The sequence below is a fragment of the Chroicocephalus ridibundus genome, chromosome 1 (assembly GCF_963924245.1).
Source record: "Chroicocephalus ridibundus chromosome 1, bChrRid1.1, whole genome shotgun sequence".
NCBI classification, from domain to species: Eukaryota; Metazoa; Chordata; class Aves; order Charadriiformes; family Laridae; genus Chroicocephalus; species Chroicocephalus ridibundus.
Window position 1 is genome coordinate 126,915,659 of NC_086284.1, and position 16,732 is coordinate 126,932,390.

Consider the following 16,732-nt stretch of genomic DNA (forward strand, 5'->3'; position numbering starts at 1 on the left):
ATTGCAATGAAAAATAATTAATAAATGTAAATAAATAATAGAACATATAAATAAATACATCAAAGAGCTGGAGTTCTTCTCCAAAGATTAAGCTGTACCTAAGACCTGAGTCCAAACATAATCCATGGAAGAGATGGATATGAAAAAGAAAGAAACAATATAAAGAATCCTATGTTTAGATCTGGATCTAAGATTGTAATCTTTTGAGATAAAGTTTTAATTTTGTTCTGTCCTTAGTGTTGTATGCATTACCACACAGATAGAGCATTCTGAACAGAACAAATATGTTCTGAGGCAACGTCAACAAACATCAGACAAACACAGTATTTTAAAAGCTTTTGAATGCATAAAGGATGATCTTTAAATGAATAAAGTAATTTGAATTTCCAATCTAGAAACAAAACATTGAGATGACAATCTGAGGCATCTTAGATTAATTTAAAGGTTTTAATAATCCCTCCGAGAGCTAGTCAGAATATAAATTCTCCATTTAAAACTATTACTTGCAGAGAACAAAATACAATTTGTTTTCCTAAACAGCATTAAATCAAGTTCTTTGCTTGTTACAGCTCGCTTTTGGAACTAGCATAAATTACAGAATAGACAGAATTAACAGAGCTTGAGAAAACCAGCCTTTTTTATTAAAAAGGTCACATACAATTTTTCTGTATTTGTCAGAATTTGAAGTGACCCGCATAGCTTTCCTTATTTCTAACAGCAAATTTGCAAAAGGAAACATGCCCTAGATTGAAAGAACAGACCACATACCAAAATCAAGCAAGATTAACTGTGAAAAAAAAAAAAAAACAAAAAAACCCAACAAAAAGAGCCTCAGTATGGCATACAATTATGGTATGCGCTAAGTCTGTGTAGCCAACAAAACTCCATACGCATCAGTTGCGTAGGGGAACAACTGAACATTTTCCAGCCCTGTATTTATCTGAAAAGCTTTCTTTCCTATTTAGGTAAGTCCTTATAGAGTGGAGATTAAAAAATGTCTTAGAAGACCTGTCAAACACTATGGTTTTACCACTTACCAACGTTGTCCATTTCCACTGTAACCGATTCTCCACTCATTGGGAAAAGGTTCAAAACATCTTCGTACTTCCCTTGATACAGAAAAGAGTGCCCAGAAAGGCGAACAGAGACAATCTCATCATGAGTGCCAACACTGGAGAAGTGCCACTGAACCACACTATCTTGGCAAAATCCAAGGATTTCACTGCTGTCAGACACATAGCCATTTATTGCTAAAAGGAAAGCAAAATAAAAGTGGTGTCAATATTTCCAGAGTAAGACTTCTAAAACCTCACCTTCTTTGATGTCAGTCCACTGAACTGGACTCACATTTGCGCCTGGAAAGCTGAGATGAAACCACAATAGCCTCGATGGACATTTCAGCTCTGGTAATAGTATCTCTAAGGCAGCAGGGTGCTGCGTCAAAGTTAAATAACCCGTGCCTTTGCTTCAGGGTCCAGAGCTAGCCTGGTCCCTAAAATGTTGCATATTTTCATACAGTGACACCTGGCACGGTTAGATGTTCACTGACTCTCCAGAAAATTCCCTGATTGCACTACATCTGAGAACCAGCAGCCACTGAATGCTCAGGTTCACCTGAGCTTTCATAATATTCAGCTTGATACCCCACTCACTGTGCATTATGTTCGAATTATAGAACTTGGGATCATCCCTTTTAACACTGGCAGGGTTGCTGCAGTAGTCCTTGATGTTATCCTCTATGTACCAGCTCTTATTTTCATCGAACACAGCAAACATTGCCTGCTGCTCTCCATCTGCCTTTTTCTGAAAGACAATCAACACAGCAGTTACACTTTATCAGCAGAGACAAGTATTAAGGACTCAATCCTACCATCTTTCTTAATTACTATGTAAGCAAAAAAAGCTTCACCAGAGTTGTGGTAAGTGTGGTCCAAGGGTTAAGTGAAAGGGAGTAGGGGGTCAAGAATTCAAGGTGACAATCCTACTACTGCAACCAACCTGCGCTGGAGCACTGAGCAAGCCACTAGCACTGCTGATACGCAGATGGCATATAACTGGGCGCCCTGTAAAAGGAGCAGCTTCCTGGCTAGACCTGAACACAAGCTTTTGACATTTTTTTTTCCTCACAAGTGATGCTCAAGTCTTTGCCAAGCAAGATTTCAATGGATGGCAAAGAAACCCACTCTCCCGGAGCTCCTACATGCTTGGGTTGCTCTGCATTCAGTGATGCCCAAGATTGTCAGACCCTGTTGAGTTATATCTGTTGCAGAAAGGGACCAGCTCAGATCTGAATGTCTTTAGAGTGTGAAGGTATAATAGCAGCAGGGAAGTTTATTATCAAGTCTAGAAATAGACTTTCAAGTCAGGCTGACCTTTTGTTGAAATGCTGCTCTTGCTAAGAAAATCATAATATAATTCCTCTACTGCTGTGGACAGTTAGAGGACTGTTTCTTCAAGTAATTTCTTCAGGAGCCTATTGATTTAATTGCTCTCTACACGACTGTTCTCTAAGGGGAGCAAAACCAAATTCACTGTAGCTCAAATAACATTATTTGAGCAAAACCTATCTCTAAGATTGCCAAACATGTTACCTGCACACCCTTCTGTGTCAGTGCTTCACTTTTACAAATCAGAAGTGGGCCAATCAGTCCAGAGGCTATATCTCTCTCAATATCTACAGCACTATGATATAGCCTTGTAATACATTGTGCATCCTGTGCAGTGGGTTGGTCAGTTTTAGCAATTTTCCATTCGTAAGTGTATGTCTTCCCTGGTTCAATTCCTCTGCTCTGGGTGATATTGCCTAAGGGAAAATAAAGAGGAACAGCAGTGATACAAACGTAGAGCCAGAACGTTATACAGCATTTACATTATACAACCTTTTAATGAAATTGGTGCAGTTATGCCATTTCAAGCTACCTCCGGGATAACCGAAGACCTGCATGAACTTTTGTCTCCCTCCAAAATCAAAAACAAGAACAGAAAACTAAGACACCAAGAAAAGGTATTTGTCTAGGCTTTGCAGGTAATACCTTGGTTTCTCTATCAGGCAACACAACAGGTCAGCAGAGGCAGAGCATAGAACTGGGGTCTCCCAGTTGTGCGCATTCCTAGCCACAGCATCTCCTTCAAAGCAATGAAACCCTCCACAACAGGTAGTGGTATGCAAAATGTAATTCACAAAATTCTTACTTGTGGGATCCGGAGGATAATCAGCTCCTTCTACATTCTTTGAAAGTGTCACTCCATGGAAGTAAATGCTGTAGGGGCGACTGGCCTTATTTTTGAATACAATCTATATTGATAGGCAAATGAAAAAAAAATGAATTTAGTATTCAGCAAATAATTGTCTGAATACGTAACAAAGCTTCACCTACAATAGCATTTGCCTGGTTTCAGCCCAGGAAGTGCTGGAAAGGCTAAGGGATGTCTTAAATACCATCTGATAATGTAAACCCACAGTCTAAATACTGCTAGGCTTTGTAGAGCCCATTGAGTGAAGTTCAGCTTCTTACAACTGGTGTCTGGGAAATCTAAAAAGAACACTTGTTCTTCCAGCTACTAGGCACACGCTACCTCAGGGAATATGAAGCTATTGACTAAAGTTCTTGAGAATATTCAATATGGGAGAAAACAAATTTAATCAGATTTAAAACCAAATCTTGTCCCAGATTTCAAGACCCAAGGGGGATACAGGAGGAAAAGGCAAGATGTCCTGCCTATTCTTAATCAAACCAGAAGAAAAAAAAAAAAAAATGTGCTAAACTCAAATTCAGACTCACATATTCATGGTGGAAATTAAAGGTCATGGAACTTCGTGATACATCATCAAGTGACAAGAGAAAAACAAGTGGTTGTGACAGCAGCAAGCTTGTAATGCAAATGCTTTGTAGTTTCATTTCATAATTCCATTAAAGAACATTTAACTACGAAAACTGAGTACCATTGTCTAAAATAGCCCCCAAAAATAGCAACATAAAAAACGAGAGGCTCATGAAGTTTGGCCTCACATCCAAATTCCCCCAGAAGTTCACCTGTCACAGTGTCACCCTTTAAATATATTTTACAAAGAATGTGAATGAAGTGTGTTTATGTTGTAAAATAAAGCACAAAAATGGAAACTATAGAGGGAACACTGATAAACGCTGTCACTTGTGATCATACCTTTTAATAGGGCCAATATTCAGAACATGGTTTTTGACCAAAAAACCCAAATCAAACTAGTTTTTATGTATCTCTGCCCAACTGAAAATTATGCTATAGTATAAATAATCTCTGAATTTATGTTACTTACTTTGACTTTGTCATTTATGTTACTTACTTTGACTTCATCATTGAGTTGAGCTCTGATAATAGGGCCCAAGATTCCAGTTTCCTTGGGACGAGGATTTTCCAGACGTTTAGTGAAGCTGGCATCGGTATATTGCCTAAATATAGCCTTTTTATACTTTTTACCTATGAGATTTGAGAAGTTGTCCAAGTGCTGTGCTTTATAGTGCCTTAAAAATAAAGGAAAAGACAAATGATCAACAAAACTTGAACAGTGACATGTATTAGAATACAGAATTAGTACTCAAGCAAGTGGTAGAAACCTCACTGCTTGAAAAAAAAAAATAATCCAAACCCTCAACTAACGTAATGCTCTTCACCCCAAATTCTAAACTAAATTAGGTAAGAAGCAGCTTAGAACATTATTTGTGTTTTAGCATCACATATGACCAATCAGTATCAGAGTTTACATTTAATTTAATAGGGTATACATGCAAGAAAGAAACAAACGGAAGCAGCAGCTACATTTTCAAGATAAGATAACAGAAATCATTCTTCTCCTGTTACAAAGGCATAGTTGAGCATAGAAAATAAGCAATTTGCTTACAGTAGCAAAGACTCTGGGAGAGAGAGGAACAGATAGCCTTAATCCAGTTAAGCACCATACAATAAGTAGTGTTACGCTAGGTTTAAAAACATTAGACTTGTTAATGCTGAGAGCAAAACTAGGATAAATACTGGGAAGTAAAACAGAGTAACATGTTTGTCCTGGTAAATTGCCTGAGAGCAAATAAGAAGGGAAGCAAATCATACCAAAGAAGAATAATTAGAGAGTTATGTGAACGCTATATTCTAAGGAGGTATATGAAACTATAACCGCATACTGGGTAAGGAATTTGTCTTGTTCTGCTTAAATACTTAAAGGCTCTTAGGAACACCAGCTTGTAAAGTCACCAGTACTCTAGCAGTGGGGAACTGATAGACTGCAAATTTAACCTTACAGCGCACTGGCAGCATGGTGTACTATGACCTCATGTACGTTACAAAATTCCTTCTATTTACCCTAAGCGGAACAAAACAGCCCAATGTGCTTACTTATTATGACTTTTACTACATCTACATTGGTACCATGCAAAGCTCATTTATATAGAGACTTCTGTTTCTCTCATTCCCTAAACGCTTCATTGTACTGAACTTTTAAAAACTTTTATTTTCCAGAAATATTCCCTCCCTTTCCGTTTGTCTTCAGGATTGTTTATTTCATCAGAATTCATATTTGAAAAGCAATTTAAAAAATAGGATTGTATGCTACTTAGGACATTTCTTAAGTCATCTTCATATTTTGGGCTCCCTGTTAGAGGCAAAAGAAGGTGTCCACTTTTGGGCTCCTCAGCAAAGAAAGTCATTGACACACTGGTGACAATTCAAGTGGAGGGCCACCATGATGATTAGGGAGCTAGAGCACATGACAGAAGCAAAAATCTCAGCTTATTCAGTTGTGCAAAGACACAGCTAAGGGAATATTTTATTTTGATTTTCAACTATCAAATGGGAGATTATAGAGAAAACAGAACCAGAGTCTTCTCAGAGTTGCATAGTGAAAAGATAAGTCATGATGGACCCAAGGTGCAATATGAGAAATAAGGAAAAAACTTTTTCACTGGGAGGTTGCAAAGGGGCACAGAGAAGTTGAGGAGTCCCCATCCTTGGAGACCATGAAAACCCAACTGCATAAGGCCCTGTGCAACTGGATCTAACTTTGCTGTTGGATTCCCAGAGATCCTCTCCAACCTGAATTATTCTGTGATTTCATGTGAACATTCCATATTATGTTGACAAAGTATTATTTTACCTATCAAGGCTGTCTGGAATACTTGGGGCATAATCCCAAGTAACTTCTTCTGCAGCAATGAAATATTGCCAGCTTTTGACCATACGACGTTCTTTATAGGAGAGATGACTCTTCTTCACTTCTTTGTTCCCACAGTCTCTTATAGTGAGGTAACCATGCATTCCAGCTAATTGAGAAAAAATAGTACCATGCTGATTTTCCATTTTATGAACCCTTACCACTTCAACTGCATTTCTCATTTCATTATATCATTATAGCCAGTACCTAAAGGGGGCCTACAGGAAAGATGGGGAGGGACACTTGATCAGGGAGTGGAGCAATAGGAAAAGGGGTAACAGTTTTAAACTGAAAGAGGGTAGATTTAGATTAGATACTAGTAAGAAATTCTTCACTGTGAGGGTGGTGAGGCACTGGAACAGTTTGCCCAGAGAAGTTGTGGATGCCCCATCCCTGGAAGTGTTCAAGGCCAGGCTGGATGGGGCTTTGAGCAGCCTGGTCTAGTGGGAGGTGTCCCTGCCCATGGTAGGGGGGTTGGAACTAGATGATTTTTAAGGTCCCTTCTAACCCGAACCATTCTATGATTCTATGATTAGCTAAGGCTGCCAGCAAGTGTTTGTTCATCTGATTGACAGCTTTTCAGGCTTGAAAAGGCTGCATCCAAGTAGACTATATATAGGCTGGGAGCCTTCCAAAGAGCTCATATTAATCAAATGGAATACCAGCAGAACAGATAGAAAGCTATTTTTCATGGTGTTTGTTTTTGGTTTTTTTTTTCCCCTAAAACATGTCTTGCAGCTCTTGTAACATTTCTCTCATTCTTTAAAACAGAGTTCTGATCACTGCTGAGAGAGAGACACCCACTTTCAAATGATTACCAGCAAATACGTTCATCACATTGAGAGATCCTTAGCTGAGAGTGCTCAATTTCTCAGGAAACAGGTGGTTCCTTACTCATTTTATAATGGTGCTTATCTGAACAGATCACAGAGACTTAGATTCACTGTTGCCTTGTGATCTGCACACAGCAGTAAAGCTGCAGATAAGAATGCACTTCTCATTCCAACAGAATGCCCTGTTCCCCAGTGGTTTCTTAGTGAAATGACAACCATCTGAAACTCAGTAATTGTACCATTGCAAAACAGTAGAAGCCATCTGGGACATAAAGAAGAGAAGGACAACTCTACAGTTGGCTAACAAATAGATGTTTCCTTGCCTTGCAGGTGCTTTTGGACAAGAGATGATATCAACCACCTTCCTTCCTCACTCACTGTCATGTTTACTGTGGTTGATGCTCCTCCCACTAGGTTAACAGTAGAAACTCGGCGATGTCGTTGCTCCATGGACTGGCCATTGATATGAATGGAGAAAATTTCTGGCTTGGAACTCATTCCTATCAAATGCCAGCTAATGTTGTCATATGCACAAGCCTCTAAATCTGAAAGAGAAATGAGAGTAGGGTTCAGAATACAGGCAAATCATTAAAGTTCCTTATGCACAATAGATCTGAAGTAAATCTGCTCAAAACATTAAAAAAAAATTTCTAAAATATCTCCAACTCTTGTGATCAGTGTTTGCAACAAGAAGTTTCAGAAGCTTGTACATGGAATAGATACCAAAATCCTGTATGTCAGTGGAAGATAGGTATTTAAATCTTACATGCAAGTGACAAACTGACCTAAGGTGATCTGGGGAAGAAGAAAGAAAATGAGTGGCCTCTTTTGGAAGCTGATCAGGGAAGGGAAGGGCAGGATCCAAACTAAAGTGTGAGGTTGTATCTAGTGACAGTGACTACCCTATCCAATATTTGTTTAAAAAACCCTACTTAAAACAATCTTTTGTATTTGCTCAATGGACTGGCAGAGATATGAAAGTAGTTCCTTAGGAGAACAAGGGGAAAATACCAGCAACAGAACAGCCCCATTGCCACGTCGTCCCTAGTCTTCCCACTTAATCGTCTAATTTAATGGTAACTGACTTTCCACTTGCAGGAAGTTCTTCACCTAGTATGTTCTATATGCTGTAAAACCAGCAGTTCACTTAACCACATCACACTCTCCCCATCAGCTGAGTAAAAAAAAAAAAAAAAAAATTACAAAAAAAGAGTGATTTCTTAGTTTTTTTAAAAGTTAGTAATCCTGTTCTTCAAGCAGAACTCTTCTAAGAAGTAATCTTGTTGTTCTCCTCAGCAATATGGCATGACTTTCTGCCAGCAGCACAGTTTCTCTTCTAGAATTTAGACGCTCACAGACACATTCTAAAAAAAGGCTGTATCCCATTCATTCTCATTCCTGTTCTCTTGCATAAAAAGCAAACAAAGGTAATATTCAGTCTTCATCAATATTCATTTCATATAAGCCTGAACAGTACCTGGTAATGTTCCATCAGCATAGCCATTAATTGTGTACTTGAGTGATGCTGATCTTTGCCAACTCTTGTTTTCATCAAACACGCCAAACATCAGTACATACTCCTTGTCGAAAAGTTTCTGTGACCCATCCTCATTTAGGCTTCCTATGAAGAAGAAACAACAGCTCTTAATTTGCAGCAGAAGTAAAGCAGTTTTCACATCAATGTAGTGGCATTAACGTGTATTTAATGAGCTTGCTTGCCCTGTTAGCACGTACTGGCTGAGCCTGACCAAAACAAGACCTCAAGAATGCTCATAAAGTGATTTTATTTCTGAAAGTAGTTTTGGGTTGGGTAACTATGAAATCAGAAGTCTGTAATATCTCAGAGGAGATTAAGCAAAATGTAATTCATTGTCTCAGATAATTCTGTCAATGTGTTGAAGGGATTGCCTTAATGAATGGGAGCAACAAACAGCCTTCTGTCCACAATCAGATGCTGGCCTCTCTTTTGAGACTGTGAGGCAAGGAGAAGAATGATGGCAGAGTCACCTGCAAGTGTGAACACTGCCTTTTCAAGCACTACACTGACATCATCAGCTCCTTTAAAAAGCATAAAATCGACCACTTGGCAAACAACCTTTACGTACAAAAGACTTTGACAAATACTGCTGAATTGGATTGGTTATAAGAAACCATCTAGTTAAGTTTGTGATGCAAACGTGATATCTATCAACAAGTACAACTCATTCTGGATATTCCACACAGAACTGGTGTGGTTTTATTGATTCATTCTGTAGATGGCTCACATCAAAACCTTCCATTTGCTACTTTTAATACATAATGCAGGACTAAAACAGATGTCCCTCTGGACTGCAGGAACTAAACATTTGGGAGCTTGCTGATTATTCTATTTCGAGAAGAGACACTGGCAGTGGAAGCAGTGATCTATAATGTAATCCTTTTTGTTTACAAGAGGCTACAAAGTCCTGTTTTCTGCACAAAAGAAGTCTCAGATCAACAGAGGAATTTATCTGCTTGTCACACAAAGAACATTCAGTCAGTGCTTTAAGTCAAAAGTCCACTTTTTATAACCTTCCCAGGTTATACCACCTATGCTGTTCTTAATGTGTCAGACTGTGGTGGGTTGACCCCAGCCAGAAGCCAAGCACCCACACAGCCACTTCAAAGCTTCCCTGCCCACAGCAGAACAGAAGTGAGAACACCTGTGAGCAGATAAAGATGGTTCAACAGGTGAAGGAAAGAGGGGGGAAAAAACCCAAGCAATATGAAGGATATCACTCATCTCCCACAAGCAGACTGGTGCCCAGCCAGTCTCTCAAGAACAGCCACCTTGGAAGTCAACACCCCTCACTCCCCCCACGCTGCTGCTTCTTCCTCTACCTCCAGTTTTTATTGCTGAGAATGACTTTACATGGTAAGAAATATCCCTTTGGCCAATTTGGTTCATCTGTCCAGCCGTGCCCCCCCCAACCCCTTGCCCACCCACAGCCTACAAGCCGAGGAGGTCTGAGCAAGAAAAAAATAAAGCCTTGACACAGTGCAAGCACTGTTCAGCGACAGCTAAAACATGGCTGTATTATCAACACTGTTTAGCCATGCATCTAAAACACAGCACGGTATGAGCCGCTGTGAAGAAATTAACTCCATACCAGCCAGACCAAATATATAGGCATGTTGCACACGTACCACATGCAGTGCCCAGTCAAAGAAACCCTGTTCAGATGTTAAAAATGTTAAAAATGTGAGCAGTTAGTTGTTTGTCTTTGCTCTAGCTAGAAACATGTTCAAATTGTCTTGAAGGTAGTGGTCAAACCAATCCATCTCAAACTCATATGCATGAATTTGAGAACCCTGAGAAGGAAAGCAAGCAAGTCCAAAGCATTTGTCCAGATTAACTCTAACAGTATGCCATAAAATGTACACATACACGCAAACACAGAGGAAGAAAGCCCAAGAAATTAGGAAAATAACAAGTTCTAGATAATAATAAAAGCACTAATTCTCAAAAAGATTTAGGAGGAACTTAATCCTAATGCCATTCCTTTAAGGTAATATGAGTAGGTGTGTTCTGCAATTAAACGGATATCTGTCAGTGAGAAGAGTGCCCTTGTACAATCCACACTGAACCAGTTTTATGTTTACTTCCAGGAAAGCTTCAAGGTCCAAGTCCATGCAGTCTGCAGTCTACACAAAATGTTTGACTCAAACTGCAGGGAAAGAGGATCAAGCTAAGTAACTCACAGAGCTTTCATTAAAAGGATATATAATCTGGGAAAAATTCAGGATTTAAGGGACCAGCAAGTAGTTTAAGTAGCTTACACAGTGGCACACTGTTTCAAACTTCCCTCAAATCAGTGGCATGTACCTAGCAGTTATTTACAAGTCTTACAAGACACCAGTTCGCATTAGTGGAGATGGAATTCAATGACTCAAACTGCTAAAACCTCAAGTTCTTTATCACATGCAAAGCAATTTTCAAAGACTTATAATCGGTGCAAATTTGGCCAGATTTTCAAATGACTAGAAAAAACACACACTGCTCTGTGATTTCAAACTCTTGTTACAGAAGGGAGAGAGGGTGCTACAGCCTCTTGATCAGGCAGCCTTGAAAAGGCATGGATAATACAATTATTTCCTGCCTTATTCTCTGGAACGGCTGAACCATTTAGAGTGAAGCTCTAAAAAGTAATTATTCTAAGACAGGAAATTTGAAGTAATATATTTGGCAGTTAAGCAACTGAAAATGCAAACAGTACAGGCAAACATAACTATTAATAGCACTCTCTGACCATCTCATAATTATAGGATAGATCTGCATGAAAGCTGGCATTTACAAACTTTGACATCTAAAAGAAAGATGTTGAAAACAATTTACTTTACACACATGAAGATGCAAAAAGGAAAATAATATATCTTCCCTCATTATCATACAGCCTTAACTTTATTATGAAATGACACTGTATTACACCTTATACTAGTCTTAAAACATTTCATTACCTTCCTTACAGATAAGCAGTGCTCCAATCAGACCAGAGTTAAAATCCATTGACATGTTCTCATGAGAATAATATGCATAAGTAAGACAAGGAAGGTCAGCTTCTCTTGGACCAGCTTCTTCTGTTATATCCCACACATATGTGTAGATCTGGCCTGGAAGTACAGCATCATCTCGTTTTTCTGCAGATGATGTTCTGTCATCATACAGGGAGCCTGCCAACAAAAGAGTCAGTAGGGTGGCATGAATCCAAAGAGCTATTAAAGCATCTGGAATGTTCTCCTACAATTAATTCCAAAAGCTTGGTTTGTTTCTTGCCTATTCTTCAGCTTCAAAGAGATAACTCATGATTCTACTCACACTGTGGGGAGTATCATAGGGGAGAGTAGCTATTCCACCTCCTGTTTCTTATAGATAAGGATTTCCTAGGACTGCCATCACTGCCAAAAGGTGGGGCTCTTCATCAGTCTGGCTAGGGTTAGGATGGCATGAAGCCTCAGCCTCTGCTCACTGATACTCTGTGGAGGAATACTGCCCACTTTGTCAACTTTCTAATTGTCTCTCATAAGGCCATTGCGCAAGCTAGCGCTGCCTTAGGCCTTTTGTGCACTGCATATCCAGATGGCAGTAATGACTCATATCTATGCCTGACATATCCAACAAATCTGCAATATGACAAAGGGGAGCCACAGAATGCACTTATTAAGGTGCAAAAGGCACATTAATAAGATAGTCAAACTGAACTGCCTATCACTTCCCATTACATGCTCTGTTCAACTCCATGAGATGGGGCTGCAAAACAGCACAAAGCTGAGCATAAAATGCTGAGTATTAGAACAACATGACCAACATTGTCAACTGCCTTTACCAATAATGCCTTGATGTATGCTATTGCAAGGGATTTGGAAAAGTTTTTTTTAAGACCTGTATTTAAGAGTTTACATGTCCTGAAATAGAATATTTTGCAATTACGTGCGAGTTGGACCACATGATCTCCAGAGGTACCTTCCGACCTCAACCACTCAGTGATTCTGTGAAACAATATTAGCACACGGGCAGTTGGTCAGGAGCCTGTGCACGTCAGATGATGACTCCTATTGCTAGTGTTACACTGATGAACAAGAAAGGAGCTAACAATGGGAGTGAAGTTGTAATCCAGGATCAACAGGTATTTGTGTTGCATATATCCTCAAACATTTGTCTGGGTCCCTCTTAGTATTCCACGCAGTAGTCTACGAGTAAATGAACAAAACATGGAGTTTTTAGAGCATTTACCTTCTGCATTTTTGTTGTAAACTATGCCTTGGGGATGAATACTGACTGGCTTGTCAGCCATATTCTTAAGGTGAACTACTAAAGTATCTCCCACTTCAGCACGCAGAGTTGGTCCCAGAAGTCCTGTAGTTATTCAAGATAAAGAGAAAGGAAAATGTGAGCAAAACAGTATGTTCAGCGAAACAAAGAGTTCTCTCCCTCCATTAAGGAACATAAGCTCTCAAAGTACAAGTTGCAAAATTAATACAGGCAAAGAATGTAATACCACTGCAATGAAGATTTACGCATAAAAAGGCACATGGGCATTTAAAACATGCAGCTCAGTCAGGAATGTTATAATTTATATCTGGCAACTAGAACTTAAAAATCACAGGAAAATGATAGATTTGGGAAAAAAAAAGAGGTTATTTCCAGATACAGAAAATTTATGAAAAGGTTCATGTTGAGGTTCATTGGGAATTTCTAGGAATCCTTCACATACAATTTAATTAAACAGTTTTAGGAAAGCAGACATTTTATACTTTAAGAGTTTAGGGAAAGGCATTGAAGTACATTTCTTTGAGTACCACTCTCAATGCCAGAAGTCAAAGAACAAAACGATCTTTCAATCCCAAAATGTTATATAAAGAAATAATCAGTTCCATGTTGTAAATTTCTTGAGGCATAGCCTACAAAAGGTTTCAAGAGGGGCTTGTAGCCCTACTCCACGCTGCAAAAATAAGCAATGGAAGAAACCTGCTAAGACAGCAACCTTTGGCTTGTTAGTCTCTTTCTTTGTAAGCTATTTTCTAAATTTCTTTCTTTGAAAAGAAAGAAGCAGATTAAGAAGACACAGGAGAACAAGCAAAACTGGAAGGGATCAGATCACATAGACTAGACCTTTCAGGGCAATTTGTAACAATTTCAGGTCACCAACCTCACAAACATTTACTTTGAAAATCTAAATCTGAACATCTAACATCTAAAATTATTTTATCTATTAATATGAAGCACAGACTATATAAGTACTCTGCACAACTATCAGAACACAAGTAACATACTTACATACGGAATAAATACAAGAACTTGCCTCCATCCATTTAAAGTGTCTTCAAGGAGTAACAGAGGCAAAGGGACATTTTTCACACCCAACCTCATAGTTTTTCTTTTCCTTTCCACTAATCTATCAGAAACATACTCAGCCTCAGGTCTCAAGCTCCTTCCATGTGAATTTATAGTGTCACCACTGTGACTGTGCCATACAAGTCTAAATGTGTACGGGAGGTCTCATCAGATGATGCAAACGAAAGTAACAACTTTGTACTGTGCAATTAATCTGCAGATAACACGGAGACTCAGCCTCTGAAAGTCCAACCTCTCTATGGCCTTTCAAAGCCCAGCGCACTGTAGGACCTCATCCCCTGTGCTTATTTGATTTATGTGCAAAACAACGGACACAAAAATGAAAGCTTCCTTACCTTGCTACTGGCTTTATAACAAGCAAACAAAAATACCCAGAACATTTCCCTCCTGTTTACCTGCAAATATATTTGCTGGCTTTTCTCTTTTAAAATCCACTTCATATTCCCTGTAAGAAATTTTCTTAAACACAGACTCTGAATGTTCCAATCTGAAATCAAAAGAGTTAAAAAAAAAAAAATAAATTAAAAAGACGAAGATTCCTAGAGATGCCATTGCTGTTCAACAGATACCTCAGAAAATGAATCTTGGAATTACATTTAATCACTTGCACATTTTGCTGAAGGCAAGGCACACGGTCCAACTCTTTGTAGTGTCTTCTCCTCTCCCTCTTACTCTGTTGAATCTGCGACGTTCCTGAGCTAGGCCATTTCATACTAGACATTCAATTACAGTACTTTGCACAGTTTGCCCCTGATTTTGCTGGTGATTTCTATAGGTCCTTTTGATTCTGCAATGAGGATGTCTTTGTTTTGTCCATTTAAGACACAGAGGAAGGTGGCTTAACCTAGAAAGCATCTGACAAAACACAGTGAAAGAAATCTGAATTTCTCTTTACTCAGGCCCATGCCTGAACTTTAAGATTCACCACAAGGATTCTACAACAGCATTAACAGCAAGCTCCTGTAGCAGCAATGACCTTGGAGGCAAGCACAAAACCCTCCCCTGACAACAACTAAGGATCTCACAACAACTCAGAAAATTGCTTTCTGACAAACACTGCAAGTGTCCTTAGTCTTGTTATGTAAATGAATCAGGAAGCTGGTAGACCACACAATGATTTCTTCGAAAATATTTAGGCAAGCTGAAGGAAACCAGCACACAGCTCTTCTGGAATAGAAATAATGATAAGAAGAGGGCTGGAGGAATAATAGCCTGTATTTAGTTTCACATTTAATTGGTTGATTTCTTATAGTATGCATGATGACTGGATCCAACAGTAATTCCACTTTTTTTTCTAATGCCCTTTCAGACACATTGGGTAGCTGTGAGCTGATGGGCTGCTCAAGCATAGAGACGCTGGGCAGAGATAACGCAGTGAGCTCACTTCAGTGACGTCCAGGGCCCCTAAGGGGGAGACCTCTTTTTGTAGACATCTTTTGTAAATCCCTCTGCAACACCCTCGCAACAGAAGAGTCATGCAGAAGCAGTTCACTTTTCAATTCACCCCCCTCTCTTTAAAGTCACTGATAAAAGTTTGTTTCACTCTTTAAGGAGAGGGACTTGATCCATAACCTTCACTGACAAGTGCTACCCTTATGTGGCAATGTTCAATAGAATATGCACATAAGCCTATGGGGTGGAAGAGGATATTTATCAACACCAATTGTAGAGTTAGAAAGAACAAAAACCATAGCCTATGAACACTTCAAAGTCTCAGACTACGCAAGCAGGTCTAGTTACATAACTGTCAGGAAGGGCAGCAGCAACGCTGCACGCTCAGATAATACGGTTTTGCTTTGCTCTGAAATACCACTTGCACATGGTAACAATTCTCTATGAAGATAAGAAGACTCAGAAGTTAGGTGTCCTTTTCTAGCCTGCATGACTGGAAAATTAAGGAAATAGTTCAGGAAGAACTCATTTTCTTTTCAGCCTCTCTTCAATTATTTAGAACCAAAAGCAGCAAAGTATCAGATTCCTACACTGTAAGTATTAGATTCTTACACTGTATTCGGACATTCCGCTTCCACTGAAATCAGAAGAAGTTACATATACAAATACCATTGGGATCCTACTCATTAGTTCTTCCTTTGTGAGTATTTTTGTGTTGTTTTGGGTTTTTTGGGGGGGTTGGTTGTTGGTGGTTTGGTTTTTTTTTGTTTTTGTTTTTTTGTTTTTTTTTTTTTTAAGTTAAATTTCTATTAGCTCTACAAAATTCATTAGACCCATTCAGGATGTGACTTGCTCTAAACACTTATGCGAGATATCTCAATGTGTATTGTGTATGAAAATCTCCTAGCTAATCACAGACGATTTCAACTGAGGTTTTAGGCAGTCTTGTGGCTCTCTACTGCATGAAAACAGTCTATCCACAATGTAACATTTAACGAAACAGCAGTTGATGCTTATATTGATGCAGCCAGTACAGATGAGAATGACGTTCTAACTACTAAATTCACATGCCTGGGTCAATACTCAAATGTAGTACTATGAAGCCAAATGCCATTTATATTCTGTTTTCTTCTGTCTTGCCAGTTTGACAATATGGTTGTACAAGCTGTATTAAACTTCCAAGGGGAGTTTTAGAAATCACAGAAACCTTGTTTCTATTAAGTCTTGAAAAAAGAATACTTAGAAAGTCTAAATCTGTCCTTTCCATAACATGCAGAAACGCAATACATATTTTAAAAAATAATCACAGACTAAACAAAAATAAAGAAAACAAGCCATCTACCAATTAAAAAAAGAAAGAATGTACCAGTATCCAAATACATCCTTCAATGTAGATAACAAGTAACTTGTACCGTTCCATGCCACTTCATGAACAAATAAAAACTATGTATGGTGACT

General features: G+C 38.8%; 1 protein-coding gene across 1 annotated transcript in view; it reads right to left on the reverse strand.

Moving 5' to 3' along the window:
- The window catches only part of F5 (coagulation factor V), a 34,940-nt gene that overhangs the window by 17,073 nt on the left and 1,135 nt on the right, over nucleotides 1–16,732 (reverse strand). The window contains exons 2-12 of the mRNA XM_063350925.1: nucleotides 14,278–14,369; nucleotides 12,761–12,883; nucleotides 11,488–11,700; nucleotides 8,489–8,632; nucleotides 7,335–7,556; nucleotides 6,122–6,287; nucleotides 4,322–4,499; nucleotides 3,193–3,295; nucleotides 2,592–2,803; nucleotides 1,653–1,803; nucleotides 1,038–1,250 (exon numbers count right to left, since the gene is read on the reverse strand). Of these exons, the coding sequence (XP_063206995.1) occupies nucleotides 1,038–1,250; nucleotides 1,653–1,803; nucleotides 2,592–2,803; nucleotides 3,193–3,295; nucleotides 4,322–4,499; nucleotides 6,122–6,287; nucleotides 7,335–7,556; nucleotides 8,489–8,632; nucleotides 11,488–11,700; nucleotides 12,761–12,883; nucleotides 14,278–14,369 (1,817 nt within the window). The remainder of the gene's footprint in view (nucleotides 1–1,037; nucleotides 1,251–1,652; nucleotides 1,804–2,591; nucleotides 2,804–3,192; nucleotides 3,296–4,321; nucleotides 4,500–6,121; nucleotides 6,288–7,334; nucleotides 7,557–8,488; nucleotides 8,633–11,487; nucleotides 11,701–12,760; nucleotides 12,884–14,277; nucleotides 14,370–16,732) is intronic.